The sequence below is a fragment of the Chenopodium album genome, chromosome 20, assembly GCF_948465745.1.
Source record: "Chenopodium album chromosome 20, dcCheAlbu1.1, whole genome shotgun sequence".
NCBI lineage: Eukaryota > Viridiplantae > Streptophyta > Magnoliopsida > Caryophyllales > Amaranthaceae > Chenopodium > Chenopodium album.
In genome coordinates, this window is record NC_137853.1 from 34,770,223 (window position 1) to 34,797,037 (window position 26,815).

The 26,815-nt window shown below is 34.2% G+C and overlaps 1 protein-coding gene and 2 pseudogenes across 3 annotated transcripts; 1 reads left to right on the top strand and 2 right to left on the bottom strand.

Moving 5' to 3' along the window:
• Positions 1-1,240: 1,240 nt before the first annotated feature.
• On the top strand, positions 1,241-8,609 carry LOC145598481 (cleavage stimulating factor 64-like). Of its 3 annotated transcripts, none has more exons than XM_081654840.1 (7): positions 1,241-1,546; positions 1,675-1,752; positions 3,912-3,950; positions 4,027-4,575; positions 4,774-4,860; positions 8,016-8,156; positions 8,231-8,609. In XM_081654840.1, the coding sequence occupies exons 1-7, from the start codon at positions 1,454-1,456 to the stop codon at positions 8,354-8,356; spliced, it is 1,113 nt and encodes a 370-aa protein (XP_081510966.1). In that variant the 5' UTR covers positions 1,241-1,453; the 3' UTR covers positions 8,357-8,609. The 3 variants fall into 3 exon arrangements, with proteins under 3 accessions (XP_081510966.1, XP_081510965.1, XP_081510967.1); XM_081654839.1 differs by having other exon boundaries at positions 1,254-1,546; positions 7,977-8,156; XM_081654841.1 differs by having other exon boundaries at positions 1,451-1,559; positions 7,977-8,156.
• Positions 8,610-9,455: 846 nt separating this feature from the next.
• Positions 9,456-10,868, bottom strand: LOC145597097 (putative UDP-rhamnose:rhamnosyltransferase 1 pseudogene; annotated as a pseudogene).
• A 5,356-nt stretch (positions 10,869-16,224) lies between these two features.
• On the bottom strand, positions 16,225-18,172 carry LOC145597098 (putative UDP-rhamnose:rhamnosyltransferase 1 pseudogene; annotated as a pseudogene).
• Between the last annotated feature and the right edge of the window lie 8,643 nt (positions 18,173-26,815).

A 26,815-nucleotide genomic window follows, 5' to 3' on the forward strand; every position in this document is an offset into this window, starting at 1 on the left:
AACATATTTATATTAAAAAAGAGTGAAAAGAACATATGTTCATGTTCTTTAATCGTCAGTGTAATGTACTTTTATTTGTGATACAATGTTGATTACTTATTGTGAAATGTTCTTTGATTTTTTTTTAAAAAAAATTATGGTGAATATACATAAATAATGTTTATTACATAATATTTTCATGTTCTTTATAAATATTACGGATGTTCTTTAGATGTATAAAAAAAACATAAAATTGGATGTTCTTTACAAAACAATTATATATTCTTTACAAAACAGCTTTATGTTCTTTAAAAAACTTCTACATATTCTTTCCGCATTTTTTTGTCTGTACCTTAAAATTTTCATTAACGTCCGGTTCTCTTCAACTTAATTTCAGTTTAGTTCAATTCAGTTCAAAATCTAATTTCCTTGTCTCATAAACAATTCAAAACATGCCCTAAATATCGCAAATTCTATGCTACTCCTGGAGTACCGTGTGCATGGTACTCCAGGTTTAAAAAAGTTATGTTATTTTAATATGAACTTTTTGTTACTTCAATTTATATATATATGTTATTTTAAAATAAGTATATGTTATTCTATATTTGCATGTTGTTTTTTTTTTTTTTTTTTAATCAACATTAATCCTTTTGTTGTACCTCAAGTTTATAAAATTCATGTTATTTTGATGTGAACCTCTTATTATTTCAAATTATATGTATGTTATTTTTTAAATATTTATATGTTATTTTAATACATTTTTTTTTTTTTATAAATGATGTTAAAGTAAATAAGTGAATAACATACTAGTATTGTTTAAGCAAAATACCACAAGGTTTTAAGCAAAATAACATAAGACTTCGGCAAAATAACTCACGTATATTGGGTATGGAGTAGTGGAGTACCGTAATCCAGGAGTATATAATACTACTCCCTCCGTCCCCAAATGATAGTCCCTTATGGGCAAAAATCACGGGAATTAAGAAACTTAAATAAAAGTAGTAAAATTACATTGGAAAGATAAATTTACATTGGGTATGTAAAATAGTAGAGAGAGAAAGTAATAAAAGTACATTGGAAAACAAAATTTATATAGGATAGATAAATTTGCACAAATATTGTTGTAATTAGAGAGAATTTTGATAAAAAATTGATATTAATGGTACTTGAAAAAAGCAAATGGGACTATCATTTTGGAACTAACAATAAGCCATAAGGGACTATCATTTAGGGACGGAGGGAGTAATTGCCTAAATATAAGAACTTGTGTTTTTTTGAAACAATAAGAACTTTTTTTTTTTTTTTTTTTTTTTTTTTTTTTTTTTTTTGAGGAAATAAGAACTTGTGTTTAATTTTAGGAGAGATTTTTTTCCCCCAAAGGCCCAAACATAATTACATAGCTTTTCCTAAAAAAAAACATAATTACAGAGCTCAACTCTCTACAGCATCAACTTTCTCTCTCATCGGAAACGCAATGGCGGGAAATCAAATTTCCGGCGACGGCCTGGCGTCAAACCTCGCCGGAATGTCAAAGAATCAACTTTACGACATCATGTGTCAAATGAAGGCAATTTCTTTGAGTATTTTTCTTTATATTCATTGCTAGATTATTACGAAATTAATCAATTTAACACTCTTTATTAGCGAATTGTTTGCGAAATTTGTTGATAATCTTGTTAATTTTGTTTTTTGCAGTCTCTAATTGAGCAAAATCAGCATCAAGCGAGAAAGATTTTGATTCAGAACCCTCTTTTAACAAGAGCCCTATTTCAGGTTTGAATTAGGTTTTTATTTGTTATTTTTGGGAATTTATCAATTTTTTTTTTGTTATTTTTCATCAATTTATTAGCTTGTTATCATTGCATAAAATACTGATTTATCTGGTTATGAGGGTGGAACTGTAGAAGTATTAATGTTCAATTTAGGGTGAACTGAATTTTGGAGTTGAATACGAGATTATTTGAATTGTCTGGGAAGGTTTTGTCCGTCGTTACGAGACGTTTCTGAGCAATGTTGGTGAATTAATATTCTTTGAATTTGTTTATTGGAGTATCTTAATTATCTGCTATGGTTTTGAACCATTTTGGGGATATATTACTATGTAATTGGGTGAATTGATGTAATTTTACTCGTATATCATTATTGCGCCTCTCTCCGTTGAGAAAATAGTGTTTCTTATTGGCCTATCTCTAATTATACTAGTATTTGGTATTTCTTTTTTTGAGATGTTTGAATAGCAAGGAGTGTGATACTTAACGAGAGAGAACTTTTTGTACCTTAAATGCGTTACCTTGGAGATATTAGGATTATATTCGATGTTTATGTCAAATGTTGAAGTGCCTAGCGATTTAAAGAAGAAAGAAATACAATTGTATTGTACTTTGTATAATCTACTAAATTTTCCTTTGCTATGAGAGGAAAGCATGTTACTTCCACATTCATGTGGAGGCCTTGGCATGTGAAAATTATCAAATGGTAAAGATCTTTCGTAGTGTGTTGCTATTGGCAAATGTCATTTGTAGATGATGGGATCATGTAATCTTAAGCATGTAATGAAATGCCTCCATCCCTTGGAAATTATACTCTAGGTACATTTTTGTAATTTTGTGGAGAATCAAATGTAAAGAGCCCAAAAGTTCATCAATATCGCACCCTTGTTGGGGTCACTAAGTGACTTTTTTCCCTTTTTATCACCGGAGGAGGGGGGGGGGGGGGTGGGGTTGTCAAACTCTAAGAAGTAAAGCACCAGCAATCCTCTGAAAATGTGAGGAGACAGATCAAGGGGAGAGAAGATGAAACTAGCAGTCAGGTAATCCAGTTGAATGATATGAAAGCATGAACTGATACATAGGAAGTGACAACAGTTTAAACTTTTGGTCACTGGAAAGAGGAGTGGGTAAGTGATCTGATAGGAGAAAATGAAATGATGTGGAATGAGAGAGGAATCTTTTACTATTGTTGTGTATCATAATCTCCGATCCGTTCTTGAATAATGGCTTTTCTTTAGCTAGTTGAACAACCTTCTTTTCTGTTCCCTTTTTTTATATATAATTTATATATATATCTTTGTTGTAAGCATTTACATATACAAACACGTCCCTAATTACCATAATCATCAACTGATATTGATTCTTTTTTTGAGCACTGTATACTATGAGAGAGGTTTCTTGGTTGCTTACTTTTAATCCAAAGGTTGGAGTGTGGGTGGGGATGAATAAGGGTATTTTTGTCTTTTGCCAAAAAGAAATGTGTCAATTAATAAAGAACGGAGGAAGTATTTATTTAGTGGGAAGCTGTAAGTTAAGGAATTCAGTTTACAATACCAAGCAAGTGCTGCAGGAATTTCAATCTGGCACCAACACTTCCTGCCGATATACTGGTTTGAAAGTTTCTTGATCCATAATATTGAGGGAAACTCTCTTATAGTTAACTCTAATCCCATACTAAGATGGTAGATGTATTTTCTTTCTTTAATAAGTTATGAAATGGTATTTGATTGTGTAACTGTAACCTCTACATTATATTTATTTCACTCTTTGATATACTTGTTATGCAACTCTAGCAGTTTGGTATGTGGTGATCTGATGATGCATGATCATTAGATATTGTGGCTGGTAGTTGGTGTTAAATTCAGTGTTGGTATAAACTCCAAACTATTCTGCATTTTCATGCATTGTAATTGTCTTCTATATTGATAGTTGATACTGTTGTATTTCTTTCTGTATTGGAGAGTCTTGCTTTTAATGTAATTAAGAATATAAGTGGCAGGGTTTTATTTATGAAGGAATTATGTTTGCTCTCTTAAGAATTGCATATAAGTGGAATTACGCACACTAATCTTATGTCTTGGAATAGCTTTTTACTTGAAGTAGTCTTTATTTGCAACCTTTGTTTGGCTGTTGATTCTAAATTTCCATTGCATGCCCCAACAGGCACAAATCATGCTTGGTATGGTGCAGGCCCCGCAAGCGGTAACACTTTTCTCTGTGTATAATTTCTTCCACCTTTAGCTACTAAGTTTTGCATAACTAATAGACTATGACACAGGTTCAGAGCAATCAGCCTCAGGCAGCTCCACAACCATCACCTCCTGTTCAGCAAACAAATATCCATGCAGCTCACTCAGCACCTAAGCAAGTTAGTTTGCCGGACCAAGCTAATATATCCCAGGCTCAAGTTCCTGTGAGAAAGCAACAACATAATCAACCTTCATTGCCAATCGCGTCAACTCCTGTGCAGGGTATGCATCCTCAGTCCATACCACCACAAGTAGTTGAGCAGCCTAGGGGTCCCTTGAATACCCAGGCAAGCCAAATGCCACATCCGCAATCTTCTCAACTTCCTAATATGCCCCCACTACCGATGCATTCTGGATCACAGCCGCCTCCTGTTCATCAACCACCCATGCCACCTGTGCCTGGCCATTTACAGCAACCAATGCAAACAACTGGTGTTTCTCATCATCAACTACAACCTCCACTACCTCCACAGCCTAGGCCTCCAATTCAGATGCAGTATCAACCACCAATTGGAACAAATGTCAACTTTCAGAATGCTGGCATCCCTCAAATGCACCATTCTCAGCCTATGTATCATGTAAGCTGTAATTTATTTAGGGGAAAATGTTAACTGTTGGTTACTATGTCTTCATTTTGTGTTCTAATTTTATGTTTTCTTGGGGGAGGGGGTGGGGATGGGTTGGCAAGGCTTGGCTTGGCTTGTATTATTTCCTAGCATCTGTCAACGTTGTTATGATTCTACTTCATTTTAATTGCTTTCTGTTGACATTTCTAGACAAGTAGCAGGCCTCCTGCTGGAGCTGGACCATTTACTCAAGGGCAACCGCCTCCTCTCCCTCACCAGCCACCTCATCAGTATCAGGTATTTTTAATGCTCAAATATTCAATAGTGCAATGGGGAACATAGCTACTAAGCAAGTGATTGTTGTATTGCAATTAATTGTGTTTATCTTGCTTTTTCTTGGCTTATATTTGTATTTGGATATAAGTTTTCTATAACAACCTTGATTGCGCTCATAAAATTACAATTTAATCTATTTGGTCATCAGTTATATTATCGCTATACCTGTGGCCTTTTTAAGCTCTATTGTCTAGCAACGCGTCCCTTTTTCCTCTCTGCATTTTTAGGGTCAGGAAGTGATGTTGGTGCAGTGAGGGGGTTGATAGGTGGCATGTATATTGACCCGCAAGGTACTGAACATGGGTGTAGAGTGGAGTGCATTTTACTTTTTGTGTATTTAGTGTGTAGTGAAGCATAATTCTGAATTTGTTATAAGAGAGTGATGGTGTCCAAGAATTTTTCATTACTAAGTTAAATCTTTAGAGTAGTAGAAGCTGTAGAACCAAGCTAAGGGTTTGTTTGGTTTCAAGTAATTAGGAAAGGGAATTATGGAACCTTTTGTTGTGTTTCTTCAATTTCCCAGCAACCTTAAGGGGTTTTTGGTTGACACTAATAAGGCAATCCCTCGTCCCATAATATAGTGCCCATTTTTTTACGCAGTCCTCAAGAAGTGCCTTTGACCATCAATATCTTTAGTTACGCAATAACAAAAATGACAAAAAGTCAATATTATAAAATTACACATTGAGATGAATAAAACAATATCTCACATGATTTTGTTTTTTGTATGTTATTAATGAGAATTTTCAGTCAAAGTTTTAAAGTTTGACTAAAAAGAAAAAAATAAGGCACTATATTATGGGATGAAAGGGGTATGATTTATCAATTTGGAATGGCTGAAACCTAGGTCAATTGTTTGGTTTAGAAATTTTCATTTGTAAACCCATACCTCAAACCTAAGGTATGGGGTTTTAGAAACCCAAGAGGAGAGGTGTGTGTCGCTCATGATTCCTGTACAAAACTAAGCACATTGTTTGAAAATTCAAGTTTTCTCTTACCACCCTGATTTCGTTCTTGATTCCAACCCCATACCATCTTGTGAACCAAATGCCTCCTAATAGAATTACCCTAAACCCCTTATGCCTTTTCCCCCACCAAAGAGGGGAGGAGGAGGATTTTCAGCAGGGACTGTGTGGATTCTTCTTGGCTGTATGCAACTCCACATCCCACCTTGCCATCCCCATTATATTCCCAATACCAGCCAAGGTTCATCTTTGTTATTCCTTATCCAGTGTAAACACCTCCTTTTTAACTTCATACACCGCTTACAACCCACATTTGTTTCCTCTCTCACCAAGACCATGCCAATTCAGTGATTTTTGTCTCGTCACCCAACTACAGCCACATGCCCTGCCCAACTCCACCTCTCTTATAGTCATGCCTAAATAACTTCCAACACCACCTCTTAAGGCCAAATAAGTAGACCTGTGAAAAGAAGGGAAAGTGTGTAGGCCTTTTCCTCTCTCTTGCTGGTAAATGAAATCTTGCTGTTTGATGGTCATATCATTCCTCGGTGGTCTAACATCAAATGTCAAGGTCTAGGCCCTTTGATATTCAATGTTTGGAACTTGAGAGCGATTACTTTTCAGCAGTGATACACTTGTCATTTGTTGAGAGAAGTCTTGGAATTGGAATTCACTTAGGAGTTGCAGTGAATGCAACAAAGACGGCTAGAATGAGGGTGGTGACATGAACGAAGGCTGTGGCTAAAGATGAAAGCAGTGACAGATTGTTTGAAGAAGATGTAGTTTGGGGCTTAGTGGACACTTGTAGGAGTATCTACTATTATGTGAATCATCATCCTTTGTTGTAAAAAAGAATAGAAACTTCTTTTTTTTCTTTTTCCTTTTTAATTCCAGCCAATGAATTTTGATAAATATGGGTTTTTGATTTATTTTCTTGTCTTTCTTGCTTTCCTTTTCTTTTCATCTTAACAGACCATAAAAGACACATCTGGCTAAGAGATACTCACTAACCGTTTATTAGAAGTTGTGAGGTGCACTAAGGTGATAAGCATAGGCATTATTGAGTGATGTGCCATCCGCCGTTTTTACTGTGGGAGGGACTTTCCAATTCTTATATGGAGTATCAATCCATGTGCCCTTCTTTTGGTCATTATGAAATCATCTTTAGCTAACTCAGGATTTATTCTTGGTGATTTGGATAATATTTTGCAAGATATGATGCAGAACTGTATTGCACCCTATAGTAGATCTATTTTATAATGTGATAATACAAAGTCAAATTGAGTAAAAAGTCAGCTACTCTAGTTAATTTATTATAAACATGAATTGAACTCATTTAAACTCATCTTGGCAATATATTTTTACATGACATGCTTTCTTAAGATTTGAGTGAGGATTTTGGAAATTTTCCACTGTCTGAACCTTAAAATTTTTGACACTTATCAAGTGTGTATATAGGCAGTATAGACCTTAAACTCTGCTTTTTCTAACTAGTCAAAAAATTCTCCAGCACTGATCAATTCAAAAGCTCAATGCATGTAATTATATGGTAATTTTTCTTTTATAAAAGAGTATTGAACTGTTTTGTTGAAGAGATTATGATGTAGACTTGGGTTATGTTCTCTTTACTAAAATAAGGTTTGATCTGGTCTGATTTGAAATTTTTGATTTGGCCTGGTGTGGTCTTATCAAGATCATATCTCCTGGTTTAATTATAAGAAAATAAATAATCATGTGGGATCTAGTCTGATTTATTTCAGGTCTGGTTTGATGTTGAAAGAGAGAGTAATAAGCAAAGAGAATTTTTATACTAACTCTTTAATTTGAATATGTTGTAGCCTGAGAATACTCTAATCTGAGAGTATTTGACACAATCATGCAACCCATCTGAGCTTGATCTTCCAAAATTGTAAAACTTGCCTGTTTGTCAATTTGTGTAGAAAATTTTTAGACGTTTGATTTTCATTGTGAGCAGCTTGACTGATTTGCCTGTATGAGCAGCTTTCAATTTTCCCTAAATAACCTTTTAAAGTAGTGAAAACTTCTGTACTGAGTTTTGGGCAAAGTGGCTCTGCATTATTAAACATCTTTATTTGATTTTTTTTCCCCCAGTCAGGAGGCTCACATATGAATGTTGACTTTAATCACCAGAGCGCTAACAAAATGCAGATGGAAAGGCCATCCTCTTGGCCACCTGTTTCTCGAGAAAACACGTCTGGGGCACAGCTTCCTGCACCATCTTTGGGTCCAGGACCACAGCCTGTAGGCAATCAGCCTCCTCGTCCACCTCCAGTAAGTCATTTGCAAACCTATTTACCTAAAGATTCTTGAAGCTTGCACCTAGTAAATTGTGTTTGTTCTTGCAGTTAACCCCTGAGGTGGAGCAGCAATTGCTTCAGCAAGTTATGAGTCTCACGCCAGAGCAGATTAATCTTTTGCCTCCAGAGCAAAGGCATCAAGTCCTTCAGTTGCAGCAGATGCTTCGGCAATAACTTGGACTAAATTACATGTGGGTTTTCAGGTTCTGCCCAGTTATACGAGTAATGGTAAAATATATGTCTAATGTCACTTATTTAATCCAAGTTAATCTCTGTTGTAGATTGTTTTACTAGATTTCCTTAGCTATAGGACTTTCTATTGACTTTTTTTTCCAATTTTAAATGAAGCCTAAAGTTAGCTTCAATTTGAACATTTGGCTACCAGTTAGCTGGATACAATTAAGAGCTCTCTGCTCTTGCTTTTTTCTTCGCTTTTCCATCCAAGATCCTACCTAAAAATGCCCAACAAGGTAAATAGCTCGAAAAATGACTATTCGTACCCTTTTCTTTAGTTGTTCCATTTCGCACACTAAATACATTCACACCCACATCGAAAGAGAGAATTTCCAATCAATACTATATACTAAAAGACACACCAGCAATGACACGTGTCATTTTCTGGTGTGTCGATTATATTTTTAAATTTTGTTTTTAAAAAAATCCATTTAAAAAACAAATACATAAATAAAAAGATTTGATCCGTCCTAATATTTATTGCCAATTATAAACTTAAATATAAAACAAATTTCTTATTTACATAAATAAAAATATTTGATGTATGCATGTATCCTTCCACAATCAAATGCATATTTTAAAAGATCCGCTTGACAAATAGGCTATTTTATAATCCATCATAATATTCAGATATGTAAATTTACTTATACAATGTTAATTTAAAATTAGTTATTAAAAATTTCCGTGCATGGCACGGGGTCTAACCTAGTTGAATTATTAAATGATGTTGGCGGAGGTACGTCGCAGAGTGTATCTCCAGGGAGAACCACCAAGGACATCTTTTTTGAGTAGTAATTCTTTGAATACTATATGATTACAAAGTATGTTTGAAAGATTGAGTTGAGAAACTCATATTCAAGGTACAATTTTGCTCTAAGAACATAGTTCAGATACGAAAGAACATAGTACATTTTATTCTTTTATTGAGAAATATGACCTTAACAAAGATTTATTTATTAGCAAATTCATCAATTAAAAATAGACTGAAGAACTCCAAGATTAACATAGATCTATAAGCAAATTAATTGATCGATGATCGTTATGTTTCAGATTTGTAGGCATATAGATGTTCAATAATTTTATCAATATATTGGTCATGCAAGCTTTCATTAGCAATAATTGGTTTATACTTCTTAGCCTCATCTCTGTACACTTTACCAGCTTCATCTTGGAGCACCAGTGCAAGTGCCTGAGCCACTGAGCTTCTAGTAAATGACCCATCTTCCTTATTCCTTGGTATTTCTACTCCAACTCTTTTCTCCTCCATAAATCTCGCATTTATCCCTTGATCCAGCATCAATGGCAGCATTATTAATGGCTTTCCAAACATTAGTGTCTCGATGATAGAGCTTAACCCAGCATGTGTCAATATCCCTCCCACTGAATCATGCTGCAGTATTTTGAGCTGAGGTGCCCAGCTTGTCCAAACCAACCCACGATCTTTAGTACGCTCAAGAAACCCGTCAGGCAGGTCTGCAGAAGAACCATTTGATCTCCTAAATGCCCAAAAGAAAGGCAACTTAGATAACTCCAATCCAAGTGCTATCTCAGTGAGCTGTTCTTGACTTGGTTCAACCTCACTCCCTAGGGCTACATACACTACTGAACCGCTTCTTTGTTTCTCTAGCCAACCAAAAATCGAATTATGCACTTCATCTTCAGCGCTTACCTGCATAGAGGGTGGTAGCAACCCCACAGGAAGCACTGGCTTCTCAGCTATAAGTTTATCTAAAAGTTGAAGGTAATCAGCTTCGAGCTCCAAGCAACCACGTACAAGGATCAAATCAACGCTGTTACAAATAGTCTTAAAACGGAATAAATCAGAAACACCTGAAGAAGTCTCTGCTGTTAAGTTTTTGTGTAATATCCTTGCTTCGTAAGGTAGAAAGTAGACGGTGCTTTTCGGAAAGGGGATCCATGGTGGAGGGGTAGTTAAAAATTCGGCATTGGTAAGTGAATCAGCAGCAGGACCATTATATTGACTTAATGGACCAAAGATTGTAAGCATTCTTGCACCTAATATGGAGAAGAATGCTTTTCGAATTCCAAGTTTTTCCGCAATAGGAGATAGCCAGTAACAGCTGAAATCATAGATGATCCAGTCTAATGGATGAGTAGCAACAGAAGTTTCTAGAAAATTTTTCATAGGCTCTTGTAAACCGTCGTAGGCCTTCTTTAGAAGATCGAACCCCATACTATAGCCAACGTCGGTGGTGGCTTCAGCATTTGGTGGTAGGTTTTCAACTCTAGGCAATGGAAGAGGGACTAGAGTGATCAAAGTGGCCAAGTTTTCGGTTATTTTTGGAAGGCGGTTGAGATTTCGAGGGGTTGAAACAAAGAAAATGTGGTGTCCCTTTGTAGCTAGGCGTTTGGAGAGCTCTAGGTAAGGTAGTATGTGACCAAATGCTAGCCATGGGAACATAACTATGTTGAGCTTCTTATTGTCTTCCATGGTATGGGATAGAGAAAGAATGATGTATTGCTTGTTTAGTGTTTTTTGTGGGAATAAATACTTCTTTAGGTTCCTTATATACTCCCTCCGTTTTTAAATACTTACTCCACTTTCCTTTTACAGCCATTTTTAAATACTTGCTCATTTCCTTATTTGGAAAGTTTTTACAATATTTAATTAATTTCTCTCACCTAGTGGGCCCAACACAAATCATATTCTATTAATTTTATATTCTCTCTCCTCTTATTATCTCCGCTACTTTTGCTTTATACAATTTTTTATTTTTCCACCCACCCTACTACTGTTATATTTTATTACTTTCTCCAATTTCTCCTAAAACTCCGCGCATGGAGAAATGGAGCAAGTATTTAAAAACGAAGGGAGTATAAAAGAAAAAAAAAACGAAGGGTCACCATTTTAATGTTTTAGAAATTAGGGTTACCGTTGATAATTTCTTCCCAATTAGCAATAATTTAAAATGCATACAACATATATCAATTGTGTATTTTTTTTTTAGTAAATCAATCAATGTAATTGATGTTTTATTATACGTATTTACTTATTTCAATTTTTTGTAGTCCTTCCGTATATATTTATCATTTTCCATGTTTTAATGTTGCTTAAATTTCATTTATCATTTCTGACATACTCAAATATAAAAGTCTTGAATCTTTTAATTAGTAGGCCTCCTATTGGAACAATATACCATCCCTCGTCATTCGCCAATCGCAATCGCCATCGCCATCGCCATCGCCATATTAAATAAAAGCTAATACATTCAATAATGCAATAGGAAACTTGCAAGTTACAACATGCTACCTCCGTTTCTTTTAGTTGACACGTTTTCTTTTTGGGTAAATTTTTTACCTTGTATTTACAAGCTACCCCACTTGCTTTTTCATTCTCTATCTCTCTCTCTCCTCTCCTTAATATATGTGCCTAAATCAAACGTGTCAACTAAACAGAAACGGAGGAAGTATTGATTAAGCAAGCAAGTAATTGTCGTTTTGTTATTTTTAGAGGGGAAAAATAAGAGGGATTAATTTCGTTTGCCTTTGAATTTAGCATGTTTTAAAAAGTGAAACTAGTATGTGGTGCTAGTGATGCTACGAGTTGTTGTTTATACTCCCTCCGTTTTTAAATATTTGCTTCACCTTTTTTTACGGCCGTTTTTAAATATTTGCTCCATTTCTTTATCAGGAAAACTTTTTATAATATTTAATGCATTTCTCTCAACTAGTAGGATCCAATTTTATTACTTTTAGATTCTCTTTCCTCCAATTAACCTTTCACTAACCCCAATACCTTTATACTTTATTACTTTCTCCAATTTCTCCTAAAACTCCGCGCATGAAGAAATGGAGCAAATATTTAAAAACGAAGTTGTTTAATTTGATGATATCATATCGAAATTTAATATTTTTTTAAAAAAGATTTGTATTAGGAGAATCATATTTAATATTGTTTTTTGAACAAAACTATATTCAATATTTTGTATGTTATGATTTAAAGGTATTCAACTAGTGTTCGGCCCGAGCATTGGCCCGGGTGTTACTTCGAGTATTTTTATCATATTTATTATCAAAGAGCTTGAAAGAAATTTTTATTGTCGGAAATTATAATACTCGTATTACAATAACAATAATAAATAGATTTAAATAATTTTTGCTTTTATTTCTAATATGTATTTATATATTTATGTGCATAGAGAGAACAACATAAGCTTATAGCTTGGATGGTAATAAGTTGGTTTCATTCAATGAGGTCTTGTGTTCAAACCTTATTGTATGCATTTTTGGTTAACCAGTGGCATATTGAACGATGATGTGGCATTATGCTAGTGCAAGAATGAGATACACGTGGCACATTGACATATTTAGGAACGATTTTTAATATATAAAACTAGTGAGTAGCCCGGGCGTTGCCCCGCGTTGTTACCGTTGTAGACGTGCAATCGATAAATTTTTTAAACGACTTATTAAAATTGTATAATGATTATTATTGTCAAACTAAAAGTGAGTTTTTTTTTTTTTAGTATATTTTAGGAAAAATTGACATTTACTACCGGCGAAAGCACCCTTTGTCACATTTGCTACCCGTTTAAAAAAAAAAATTTATTTTGCTACCACACAAATTCACAAAATTCAAATTTCGCTACCATTTAACGGAATCCGTTAGGTTCCGTTAAATTTATTCCAAAAAAAAAAAAAAAAAAAAATTTAAAAAAGAAAAGTAACCCAGCCACCCCTCCCCTCAACTGCCACCCCGACCCTCCCCCCAGCCGGCGGCCGGCGCCTAGAGCTTCAGCCGGCGCCGGCGCAAACCTATCCCCCTCCCTTTCCCCCACCCCTACGCTGCCGACGGAACCCCCCCTTCCCTTCCCCGTTCTCGCTGCCCCGACCCCACCCCGGAACCAAAACCACCCCTTTTCCCCTTCCCCCCACCGGAATCCAATCCCCAGCCCCGTTCCCCCACCGTAATCGACCCCCCTCCCCTTCCCCTAACCTTAATTCGGCCTTTCCTAACCCTAAACCACCACCCCAAAACGAATTTAGGGTTTTGCTTATGGTGGTTTTGGGGTGGTGGTTTAGGGTTAGGAAGGCCGAAAAGGTTAGGGGAAGGGGAGGGGATCGATTTCGGTGGGGGGAACGGGGTTGGGGATCGAATTCCGGTGGGGGTGGTTTTGGTTTCCGGGGTGAGGTCGGGGCAGCGAGAACGAGGAAGGGAAGGGGGGTTCCGTTGGCTGCGTAGGGGTGGGGGAAAGGGAGGGGGATGAGTTTGCGTCGGCGCCGACACCGACAGGAGGGAGGGGCGGCAGTGAGGTGGAGGGGTGGCAGTGAAATGGAGGGTGGCTGTATGGTGGTTGAATGGTGGCTAAAACCCAACTAACGGAAATAGTAACGGTGTAAGTAGGTGGTAGTGAAATAAATATTTTAGAGTTTTGGGTGGTAGCAAAATAAAAAAAAATATTAAACGGGTAGTAAATGTAATACTATGTACTTTCGCCGGTAGCAAATGTCAATTTTTCCTATATTTTATTTTAATTGATTCTTGTGGTTTGCACTTATATAATTTTTTTTACATATTGATAATATACTTGACAATTGGCTTAGATGGTGAAATGGTTATTTCTTCTTGTAAGAGATTGAGGGTTCGATCCCCCTTATAATGTACAATATATACAACGTAGATAGCTAAGGGTCTGTTCTGTTCAGCTTAATTTCAGTTCAATTCAGTTAAGTTCCTAATTTCTTTCTCTCATAAACAATTCATTTTAGTTCGGTTCAGTTCAACTTCAATCAGTTCTGTTCAGTTCAGTTGTTTTCAGTAAATCGGAATAGGCCCTAAGGTGGTAAGACTTGTAATGTAATACTCCTCAGTTTTTTAAATACTTGCTTCACTTTCCTTTTGAGGCCGTTTTTAAATACTTGCTCAATTTCCTTATTTGGAAAGCTTTTATAATATTTAATTCATTTCTCTCTAATAGAAGGACCCAATTTTATTACTTTTAGACTTTCTCTTCTCCAATTTCTCCTAAAACTCCGTACATGGAGAAATGTAATATTATTTAAAAACGGAGGGAATACTTGTTGGTGATGCTCAAAATCGTAGCATTGCATTGTAGTACTCCGTATTATCTTAGTTATTTCTGTCAATGCAATTGTAGAATATGGCGACAAAATACTAACGACCCCATAGGACATTTGTAGTACAAAGTACTGTATAAAAATGATACTTCCTCCGTCCCTTGTTTACATTCATATTTTTAAAATTACACGAGAATTAAGAAACTTGGAATAAAACAAAGTACAATGGGAATTACAAGACATTAATTGATGTCTTTGAATAAAACAAAGATTGAATAATATTTAATGATGCACATGTCATCAATCCTTTAAAATGAAAAAGGATTAATAATAATTTTTGGTGAAAAATAAAATGACCAATTATATTCATCTAAAGTAATGCACATTTTTTAAAGGCATTAATAAAAGTGAGAATGAGAAAATAAGAGTGAGACAAAAGAGAAAACATTAATTAAAAAACAGAAAAATATGGATAATTTGGGATATTTGTTAAAAATTTACTTACTCCCTCCGTCCCAAAAAGAACGACCCATTTGGCCAAAACTTTGTCCCAAAAAGAATGACCCATTTGCATTAAAACACCCACCAATTTGCTACAATATTTGTGCAAAATTAGCTTTCCCATATAAAATTTTGATTTTCCATTTTATTTTATTACTTTCTCTCTCTATTTTTATACAAACCCCCATGTATATTTATCTTTCCAATATACTTTTACTCTTTTTATTTAACTTCCTTAATACCCGCGTAATCAACCCAAATAAGTCAGTCTTTTTGGGACGGAGGGAGTACTAAAAAAGAAAAGTAAGAACGTAATTTTGAAATCCCAAAAAGGAAAACGGGAATATAAATGAGGAACAGAGGGGTGTGACCGTGTGAACTATAGTACTTGACTAAGGACTGATTTAAACTGAAATTAATTTTACATCAGTACTGTATGGATTATTATAATACGAACTAATAATTAACGCTTAATTTTACCACCTTTTCGCCACAAATCAATTTTCCCCTCTTCTGAATCTCCTCTAAATCCTAATTAGCAATAAATTGTATTTCTAATAAACCCTAATTTACACAGAAATTGATTCGCTTCAGCATTAATGTGCTGCTCTGTTGGTTCGCTGCTAGAATTCTGTGGTCAAATGTAAAATCGCAAAAATTCTGGTATTTTTGTGTTATTCGTTGCTAAGTTTGATATTGTTTTGCTTTTTTGCTGGTATTATGCTATAATTTTGCCAAAAAATTGTTTCAATTTTCTGGTATCATCAATTTTGTTAAATTATGTTTGCCGTTTTTTGCTGGTTATATAGAGAGAGAACGATTAAGCTGGTTAGTTAGATGACAAATTCGTACATGCTCCATTCATTTTTTCTTTTTTTTTTTTTTGCTGATTTGCTCGAATTGAATTTTGTTGTTTTTTGAATTATTTGGTGATTGAATTATGATATATGACTTTAAATATTCAATTCGATATGTAGACATTGTCTGATTAAGTGATTATCTAAAATGATTGGAAAAAAAAAAAAAAAAAAGATTGCTATGATATATGACCTAAGTTTCTGCTCTTAAATTTCAAATCTAATATGTAAAAGACGAGAATTTAGCTTGAGCTAAGGGATGGATTAGTCAATAATCGATGAGAATGCCAGGATATACGAGTTTGATTTAGGCATTTAGCTATAGAAATTTGAAGTTTGCACATAGTAATGTGTTTGATTTTGTAGTTAATATCTGAGGTCGAGCAGCAATTGCTTCAGCAAGTTATGGTTCGGCAATAACATGGACAGACTCATTTACGCGTGAGTTATCAGGTTTTTCCCTGTTATCAGTTCAAGCATATCACATTTTATGTTATGAGTCCTATTAATCCACCAAATTTTCTGAGTATATACCTGTTGATTTTTGTTGCAGTATTACAATGTATGTTTGTTTAAGATCGAGTTGAGAAGTCATGACTACCCTTTTACCATTAGCATGGAATTGTTAAAGATATGATACTAACATAGTGTAATATGCAAAACGTTTCAATTAAAAAAAAACCGAAGAAAATAAATTACAGCTTATTCTTGTCCTGAGATAGATCTGTAAGCAAATTTATCGATTGCTAAGTTTCAGATTTGTATTCATAAAGATGATAAATAAGATCATCAATGTATTTGTCATGCAAGCTTTCATTAGCAATCACTGGAATATATTTCTTAGCCTCATTTCTGTAGATCTTACCAGCTTCATCCTGGAGCACCAATGCAAGTGACTGAGCCACTGAGCTTCTAGTAAATGACCCGTCTTCCTTATTCCTTGGTATTTCAATTCCGACTCTTTTCTCCTCCGCCAATCTTGCATTTATCCCTTGATCCACCACCAATGGAAGCATTATTAGTGGCTTCCCGAACATAAGTGTCTCAACAATAGAGCTAAACCCAGCATGATTCAAAAACCCACCCACTGAGGGCCTGTTCATATTTACTAAACTGAGCTGAACTGAACTGATTGGAGCTGAACTGAACTGATTGGAACTGAACTGAACTGAATTGAGCTGAAATGAATATTTTATGTGAGAGGGAAATTAAGAGCTGAACTGAACTGAACTGATTGGAGCTGAACTGAACTAAACTGAACTGAAATTAAGTAAATGTGAACAGGCCCTGAATCATGTTGCAGTATCTTGAGCTGAGGTGCCCAGTTCGTCCAAACCAACCCACGATCTCGAGTACGCTCCACAAACCCATCAGGCAATTCCACAGAAGAACCAACTGATCTCCGAAGTGCCCATAAGAAAGGCAACTTAGATAACTCCAAACCAAGTGCCAACTCAGTGAGCTGTTCTTGACTTACCTCGACCTCACTCCCTAGAGCTACATACACCACTGAACCACTTCTTTGTTTCTCCAGCCAACCAAAAATTGAGTTGTGCGCGTCATCTTCACGGCTTTCCTCCATAGAGGGTGGTAGCAACCCCGCAGGAAGCACTGTCTTCTCAGCAATAAGTTTGTCTACAAGTTGAAGGTATTCAGCTTCTAGCTCCAAGCAGCCACGTACAATGATCATATCACTGCTGTTACAAGCAGTTTTAAAACGGAAAATATCAGTAACACCTGATGAAGTTGTTGTTGTTGTGAATTTGTGAAACATCCTTGCTTCGTAAGGAAGAAAGTAGACAGTGCTTTTCGGGAAGGGGATCCACGGTGGAGGGCTAGTTAGGAATTCAGCATTGGTAAAGAATTCATCAGCAGTACCATTATCCTGAATTATTGGACCTACGATTGTAAGCATCCTTGCACTAAATATGGAGAAGAATGCTTTTCGAATGCCAAGTTTTTCAGCAATAGGAGGTAGCCAGTAACAACTGAAGTCGTAGAAGATCCAGTCTAATGGATAAGTAGCAGCAGAAGTTTCTAGAAAAGTTTTCATAGGATCTTGTAAACCGTCGTAGGCCTTTTTTAGGAGATCAAATCCCATACTAAACCCTACGTCGGTGGTGGCTTCAGCATTTGGTGGAAGCTTTTCAACTCGAGGTAATGGAAGAGGGACTAGAGTGATCAAAGGGGCTAAGTTTTCAGGGATGTTTGGAAGGCGTTCGAGGTTTCGAGGGGTTGAAACAAAAAAAATGTGGTGTCCCTTTGCAGCTAATCGTTTGGAGAGCTCTAGGAAAGGTAGCATGTGACCAAATGCTAGCCATGGGAACATTACTATGTTGAGCTTCTTATAGTCTTCCATGGTTTAGCCGTTTTAGGAAAGAAAAAGAATGATGCATTGCTTGTTTAGTCTTTACCCCAAATATATATAAGTACAAGTTATTGAGAGAGCTCGGTCGTTAGGATTTAGGAGGTCAACGATGCTACATTCATCATATTCTCTTTAATTTAGATGTCAATGAAATTATAATGCATAAAGTGTTATTATACGGATTAAGTAGTAATCATGTGCATAAAAATTATTTTTGGGGCGGGTAATACCGTAATATAATATGGGGGCAAGATATTTATTTATTAATTTTTTTTTTGTAATTCTATTTTTGGTGTTTTATTATGGGGGCAAGATTAAATATTTAAATACGTGTATGAACGTTGCCCATACTTGTATAGTTGTATCTTATATGTACAACTGTATATGTGTGATAGCGAAGGTTACCCCCATTACTTATAGTGACAAGTTATAGTAGTCTCTCCGTGTTTTAATAAGTGTTACACTTCCTTTTTTTGACAAAAAGCTATATTAAAATATTATATCGATTTCCTCTCATGGTTCCCACCCAAATCCACTATTACTTTTATTATTATATCTTTCGTCTCACATTCATTACTTTTCAATAAACTATTAACTTCACTGTCTTTCTTGTACAATTTTTTAATACTCCAACTACCTCGCTTACGTCTTATTTTATTTAGGTCAATTAAATTGCTTAAAACTATATGCCAGTCAAATTGTAACACTTAGAAAAACACGGAGGGAGTAATGTATAAAGTTAAAAGGGGTTTTGGACGATAAATTTTACTTTTCCAAAATACACATCTTTTTTTTTATTGTTTAAAAAAACTACTCCCTCCGTCCCTAAATTACATTCCTCCTTTCTATTTTTGGTATTTCAAAATTACATTCCTCCTTTCTATTTTTTGGTAATTTTTTTTTTAGTAAAACAACTATCTTTTTCTGTTTTATATTTCATGCTTTCTCACTCATCCTTTCCTAATCTCACTCATAATCCTTGTGCCAAATTACAATGAATATGATTGGTTAAAAATTTTCAATTAGGAGCATGTGATTGGTCCTTTTTTTTTTTTTGCAAAGGATTGATGACATGTCATGAGTAATAACTAATCTATCTTTGTTTTAATCAAAAACATTATTTAATGTTTTGTACTTCCCATTGCATTATCTAATTATTGTTATTTGTCTTATTCTTTCCTCCTTATTTCCCGTGTAAATTTCCAAACAGGAATGTAATTTAGGGACGGAGGGAGTATCATTTTTTTTTTATTTGAGATAATTCATACTCTATTATTTAGCCTCATGAACTCATTGACATGTATATAACTATATTTTTTTAACAACAATTTTTTAATATACTCATTAATTTATTTTATTTATTAGATTAAGGTGGATAACATTCTAGGAAAAAAAAATGAGCTTGAAAGTTTTTTTTTTATATATATATATTGCACACTTACGCATCGCGTGTGTCTCTTAGCTTGTGTGTATAACGTGTGATGTTGCATTTTTTTTTAATAGCAATCGTGTGATGTTGCAGTTTTGTTTATGTACTCCCTTTAATTCTCTAAATGGTGGGTGTACGTTAGTTTATTGTAAAACGGGTTAAAGTTACTTTAAAAATACTTAAGTTACTCTTTATACGGATCCGAATCCTCTATCCCACTATTGTGTCCCATTTCATGTTCCATTCAGTTTAATTGGTCCATATCATTTAAATATCAATATTCTTTATTTAATTTTTAATAGCAAACTAAATTAAATAATTTTTTTACATAATTTATATTCTAGTCTTTTTTTTTCCACTTTTATACAATTACGTTTAATTCAATCTCATTTTTATTTTTTCCTTACACTACCTCCATAACTGTACTCATCTTCTTTATAAAAATAATAATTTTGTACCACTAAAAATTCACATATAAAAATCGATAAAAAATACATGTATCCAAAACCTAAGCAATTAATATACACTCCAATAGCTTCCTTAATGACCAGAAATAAAACATATGCATACAGTATTTCATAGATACATAATTCAATTAAGAATAAAACTCAACCAATTCATACCTCGTATGGTAAATTGTCGAAATCGTTTGTCAATATTTTCGTGGAGTATCCATTAAAGTGAATGGTAGTGCTTTAATATTTGTGGATGCAATTAAAAAAATTAAAGTTCTTCGTAATGTTATCGTGTTGTGGATATAGTATAAAGACAAAAAAATGAGATTGAATTAAATGTAAATGTATAAAGAAGAAAAAAGGGCTAAAATATAAATTATGTAAGTATTTATTTACTAGTAATTTAATTTTCTATTAAAAATTAATTTAAAGAAAGATTATTGATGTTTAAAATGACGTAGACCAATCAAATTGAATGAGACATGAAATGGGACACAATAGTGGGATAGAGGATTTGGACCATAAAAGTTACAGACTTACAGTATTATTTTTCTATTAATAAATTTTATCTTACAAAAAATTTAAAATGTATTAGATTAATCATATTAGACTTTATAATATGTAATCACAAGTCTATAAGAAATTACATATTAAAATAAAATTCAAACAACAACAAATTAAAAAGTATCTCTTAAGTGGTTAAAGTTACGAACAAAATAGTTTATATTATGCTCAAACTGACAGTTTTACAATAATATTTATGTAAAGACTTATTCTTTTGCTTATGTAACACTTAATAAATGCTGTTGGTTTTTTTTTATTTATTTTTTATTTTTTATATTTTAAGGCCTTGTTATGTCGTTCACTTCACCTTATTTTTGCTGTACAGAAATTATTTTTTACTTTAATAAAATTATATTTGCTGAACTTAAATTATTTTTATTGAACAGAAATTAATTTTAATGAACTGAAATTATTTTTGCTGAACTGAAATTATTTTTACAGATTTTATATTATAATTCATCTTTAGGAAAACTGAATTTTACTGAAATGAACTTATTTTTACTGAACTGAAATTAATTTTACTGAACTGATATTATTTTTCCCTTAGTGTTAAACTTTCTTTTATAGCAAAAAAAAAATAATAATAATAATATTATCACTTCTCCTATGATTCCATCAAAATTGACTTCTTTTATTTATATAATTTATTTCCTCTTCTCTCACATTCATTACTTTTTACTTCCTCCGTTTTTAAATACTTGCTCCATTTCTCTTGGACACGCATGCCGATGCTAATCTTTGATCACTAATAGCTTTAATAATCAATAAGTATAAATTCTAACAATTGAAAATTAATAATCTAATCATTAAGATGATTTCAACAAGTACCCACAAAACTATATTCTTTCTTATGTACTCCCTCCGTTTTTTATTTATATCCATCACTTGGGAATGCACATAGTTTTAGAAGATAAATATAATATTGTGAGTGGGTGAATAAATTATTATAATAAAAGTATGATGGGGACCATGAAAGAGAAAGTATGTGAGAGAAAATAGATATTTTATTATTTAAGTGGGGACATAGAATAGAGAGAAATGATAAAATAATTTGAGTGGGGTTTATAGTAAAAGAGAGAAATAATAAAATATAGTATAACCTTACCAAATATAGAAGTGATGCATATAAAAAAAACACCCATAAAAGGAAAGTGATGCATATAAAAAAAAACGGATGGATTATAAATCACAAACATTAGTCAAAGTAGGATAAATGAATAGTGCAAAAAATAGAAATGGAGCAAATATTTAAAAATGGAGGGAGTGTTAACCTATTAACTCCTATATCTGTAATTTTTTTTTTTTAATAATTTTTTAATACTCCATTATCTCTTATATATTGAGTCAATTAAAATGGCTAAACTATATACTAGCCAAAATGTAGCTGTTATGAAAAAAGAGGGAGTAATACTCATGCTCCCTCTGGTTTTTTTTTTTTTTTTTTTATATATATATATATATATATATGCATCAGTTTGACCGGTATATTTGCCGAGATGCTACTTTGACCATAAATATCTTTAATTGTGTATTAGTAAAAATTGTAATAAAATTATATTATGAAACTAGACATTATAACAAATCTAATGATATATAATAAAATCTAATGCTATATAATATAATAACATTTATTTACTTTTTAGAGGTGAAAAAATTAAGTCAACTATGATTTGTGAATAGTGCAATTGTCAAAGTAATGCATATAAAAAAAAACGGAGAAAGGATAAAGTAGGGACTAGAAATCTAGAATTGCGTGCCCACCTAATAAAGTAACAAGCATAGTGTGCTCAGATTTTCAAACGTTGTGGACCTTGTGGTGGTGGTAGGTGCTCCCGGGCTCACCATACTTGCAGAAATCATATGGCATGTAGCATCAATTATTGTTAGGAAAGATATGATAGAATATCTTCAAGATCTTATGGTTAGGCAAGATATAATTCCTAGCTATATTTATGTTATTATTTTAGGCTAGGATAATTAGTTTCCTAGTTTAATATTATCTTTGATATTATCTTCCTTGTTGCTCAAGGAGACCACTTGTATAAATATTTGATCATAATCAATGAGAAGGGCAAGCCATTGAGTATCAATCTTAACAATTATAGACAATTGATGACAGGTTAGTTAGTGACTTTATGGAGTTAAGTATAAAACAGGGGACTTAATTGTTGCAAAATATGGGGAAAGGGGACTCAATTTATTTTATAGAGGAAAAAGGGATTGGGGTTAAATTTCCGATTAAAGGGGGTGTTTTCTGGTGACTTAACTCACCTTTAACTCAAGAAGAATTAAGTCCCTTGTAAAGAATTAAGTCCCCTCATTATTGCCTTGATTAAACCAAATGAATTTAATCCCTTCATTAATTATTCTTGCTGATTGTCTCAAAAGTATAATTGTTTGAAATTAAGAGAGTGCAACAACAAAACAACAAAAGCTTTGGTTTTTTTTTTTTTTTTTTTTTTTTTTTTTTTTTTTTTTAAAAAAATATTTGTTATCCAAAAAAATAATTCTTTCAATAATAATTAAAAAGAAAAAAAAATAAAAAGCAAAGCATTTTCTTCATCTTCATGGTCTGTAGCTTATTTGTCTTTCCTTTGTAGCAGAAGCACACATTAGTACTATCAATAAAGGCTTGCAGAGCCCTGAAAATTATATTAAAAAAAATAAAAAAATAAGTTATGAACTGTAATCTTATATCTTATATATTTTTATCTTAGGATTTCTAATTGTGTTTAAGTGATGTACCTGAGTAGAGGTTTCTGTTGTGACTTGTGATGAAGCTAATGATTGATTTCCTCTTGTGTTAATTTGCTAAGAAATAGTATGAATAAAAGGGAGTTAGTTTAATATTATATAAATGTAGTACTCGATCTAATTGTATAAATGTACATACCACTGCCTGTCTTTGATAGCCATTAGGATAAGTATAGACCCCGAATCCTCGGTTGTGCATGGGTATCGATGTCTGAGATTGTTGAGTGGCAACTTCAGGTTGATTTTGCTGGGTAGGAAGCATGGGGCAGGTAGTCTTTTTATGGCCTACTTGTTTACAATTGCTGCACTTATGTTGCATCCCCTTCTTTGACATCTTGATCCCCCCTGTGAGCTCGCCAGCAGAAGCCTTCCTCTTATAAGTTCTCCTGTGCTTGACAATTTTTACAGGAGGGGTAAATATTTGTAGGTTATGGGAGCATTCTGGCCATTCATTAGGGCCATTTAACGGCTCTAATGGAAATTGATATGCTTGTAAGTACTTATCCTTGGTGAGCCACTCATGAACATAGTGTTCAGGGTGTTCCATAGCCTTCCATATTGCTGTCATTGCATGTCTACATGGATAACCCCTCAATTGCCACACATTGCAGCTACATGTCCTATCTAGTAGGCTCACAACAAACCTGACTTGTGTTCCCCCTTCCCTTACACCATACTTGAAGTTCCCATCCCAATATGCAATCCATCCCCGGGCAGCAACCTTTGAATATTCAAGTCCCTTTTGTATTCTAGGACATAGTAAGACCTCTTGTTTAGCAAGGTAGTCTCTTTTCTTCTGCATTTTCACCATCAATCCCTCCCTTATATCCTCAAGCATTGTTATGATTGGTTTATGCCTTGATGAAAGGATGTAGGCATTGAAAACCTCATTCATATTATTGTCAATGCAATCACATTTTGACTGAGGGCTTTGGAATGCCCTCACCCATTTCTTGTAATTCCTCTTTAGCAAATCAGCAGCAGCTTCATCATTAATGGAAGAGAAGAGCTCCATGTTGGCATTAAACTCATTCTTTGTGGAACTCTTTGCCACTTTCCAGAATTCCCTTCTATACTGTAGTCCACCCCCAAACTTGGTCCTGAAATTACAGTACACATGTCTTGCACAAACTCTAGTTTCCGCTTGTGGTAATACATTAGATATTGCCTTTAATAGGCCCTTTTGTTGATCAGACATCACTGTATAACCATACCCATCCATTGTCCCTAGGTCCACTGCAAGAAGCTCTAAAAACCACTCCCACGTGTCTGTGTCCTCAACCTCCACACATGCCCAAGCTAGGGGAAACATTTGGTTGTTTCCATCCCTTCCTACGGCTACAAGAAGTTGACCACCAAATGGTCCTTTTAGAAAGCACCCATCCACACCAACGAAAGGTCTACAACCAGCAAGAAATCCCTTTTTTATAGAGTCAAAACAGATGTACATCCTTTTGAATTGTCCTTGATTCAGCCCAAACTTGACAGTGTTGTTTGGGTTAGATTTCATTATTTCAGCAGCATATTTATATAACATGGAGTACTGATGTTTGTACTCACCAATAATAAGTTCTTTGGCTATGTTTCTAGCTCTCATGGCAATGTAAAGACTAATCTGAATTCCATACTCAGACCATATTGTGTCTACTATCTCCTGACATTTTACATAAGGGTTGATTCTAAACTTCTTATGGTAGTGTTCTGCAATCCATTTAGACCTCAGTTTGCGTACATTAGGCACTCTCCCACAAGTGTGCTTTGGTATTAATGTCTTGACAATCATCGTGCCCTTGTCTTTGCATACAGATGCCCAAATATACCAAGGACATGCTCTATCAAAAGCTTTGCATTTGGCCCCAATCCTCTGCTTAGAGTTTTTTGTGAAAATCAAATCCCTTCCCTGAGTTACAGAGTAATGAGTAAGTCCTTTTCTGAACTCTACTGCATCCTCAAACTGCTGTCCAATAAAGAAATGTTTTCCATCATCAATCCTAAGGGTTTGCATGTGAGATGAGTGTGTCATAGGCTTCTTACTTTTTTTTGGAGGGGTGTCTGCTACTAAATTTCCAAAATCCGCCTCATCTTCAGACTTTGTTGGACTGTCCGGGCAGTCATCACTTTCACCAGATGTGTCTTCAAATGGATTTGCATCATCTCCTGTCATGCCCTGAGAATTTCTTATACTTTCTAGCTCAATCTGAACCTCTCTCTCTTTTTTATTATGCTTTCTGAGTTCCTCCCTTGCCTCCCTAACCTCTTCATCATCGGCATCACTACCCTCTTCATCATAGTCAGCTTCATCTTCACTACTAACATGCACTGTAGCCTTGGCCCCCGCACTACAATTAGTACCATCAACCTGTCCAGAACCCTCACCCTCATCGGTCTCACTATTGTCTTCATGCTCTGTGTACACGTCCATTATCCTATAATGTGTCAACAAACTAACAAACTTTGTGAAGTTTGCATCATCATAACTCATAAATCTCACTCCTGTGCTCATTGGTTTACTTGGATCACTGTAGTGCACCTTAATTATGTCATCATAATTTAAGCTATCTATTATTTTTCTCATTCCATTTGCATTGAAACCAATAGGTATTTCATCAAATATTCTAAATTTTCCCCCAACATATTCCAATCCTTGATTATGCTTCCAATCACCACCATAGTGAACTACAATTGTCATAGGGATGACTTCCATTATCTATAAGATCAGACAAGAAAAATACAATCAATAATAAAACACATCCAACTCAACACAAATTTCCAATGAATATCATTAAGTCATTCCATTAATAATCAATAAATAATTACATTATATTGGCATGTCAAAGCAATGGCAGAGTGTTACAAATACTTCAAAACCACTTTGTCATTATAAACATTGACATTATAAGTACAAAATAAGTTGATACATACAGTAGCAAACATTAGCATATTAGCCCATTATAGCAAAAAAAAAAAAAAAAATAATAATCATGAGCATCCTACTTGCATCCATTTCCATCCCCAAACATTATCACTCAATGATTCTGCTTATTTTTTTTTCGGAACGATAATCAATGTTTCTGATAACAATGATAAAAAATAAAATTAAAAAATTTAAAACCCCAAAACAAGCAAAAGATACATCACCAAATCGTACACAACAAGAATTACAAAACAAAAACCATAATTCATCACCATTTAAGGCATAATCAAAGTTTTAAAGAGTACTAATGCATGAATTTCACTAAGTACATAAACCCTACCAATTATGCTGGCAAACGAACAACCTAAAAATATATCTCAATTATGTAAATCCAAACAAATAAAACAATTAATTAGAAGAAATACGTACCTCTTGATGCTCTTTGCCGCAATTTCGTTGCAATTCCAAATTTGGCTTTCGTCCAAACCATTAAGGACAAAAGGAGAGCAATGAAAGTG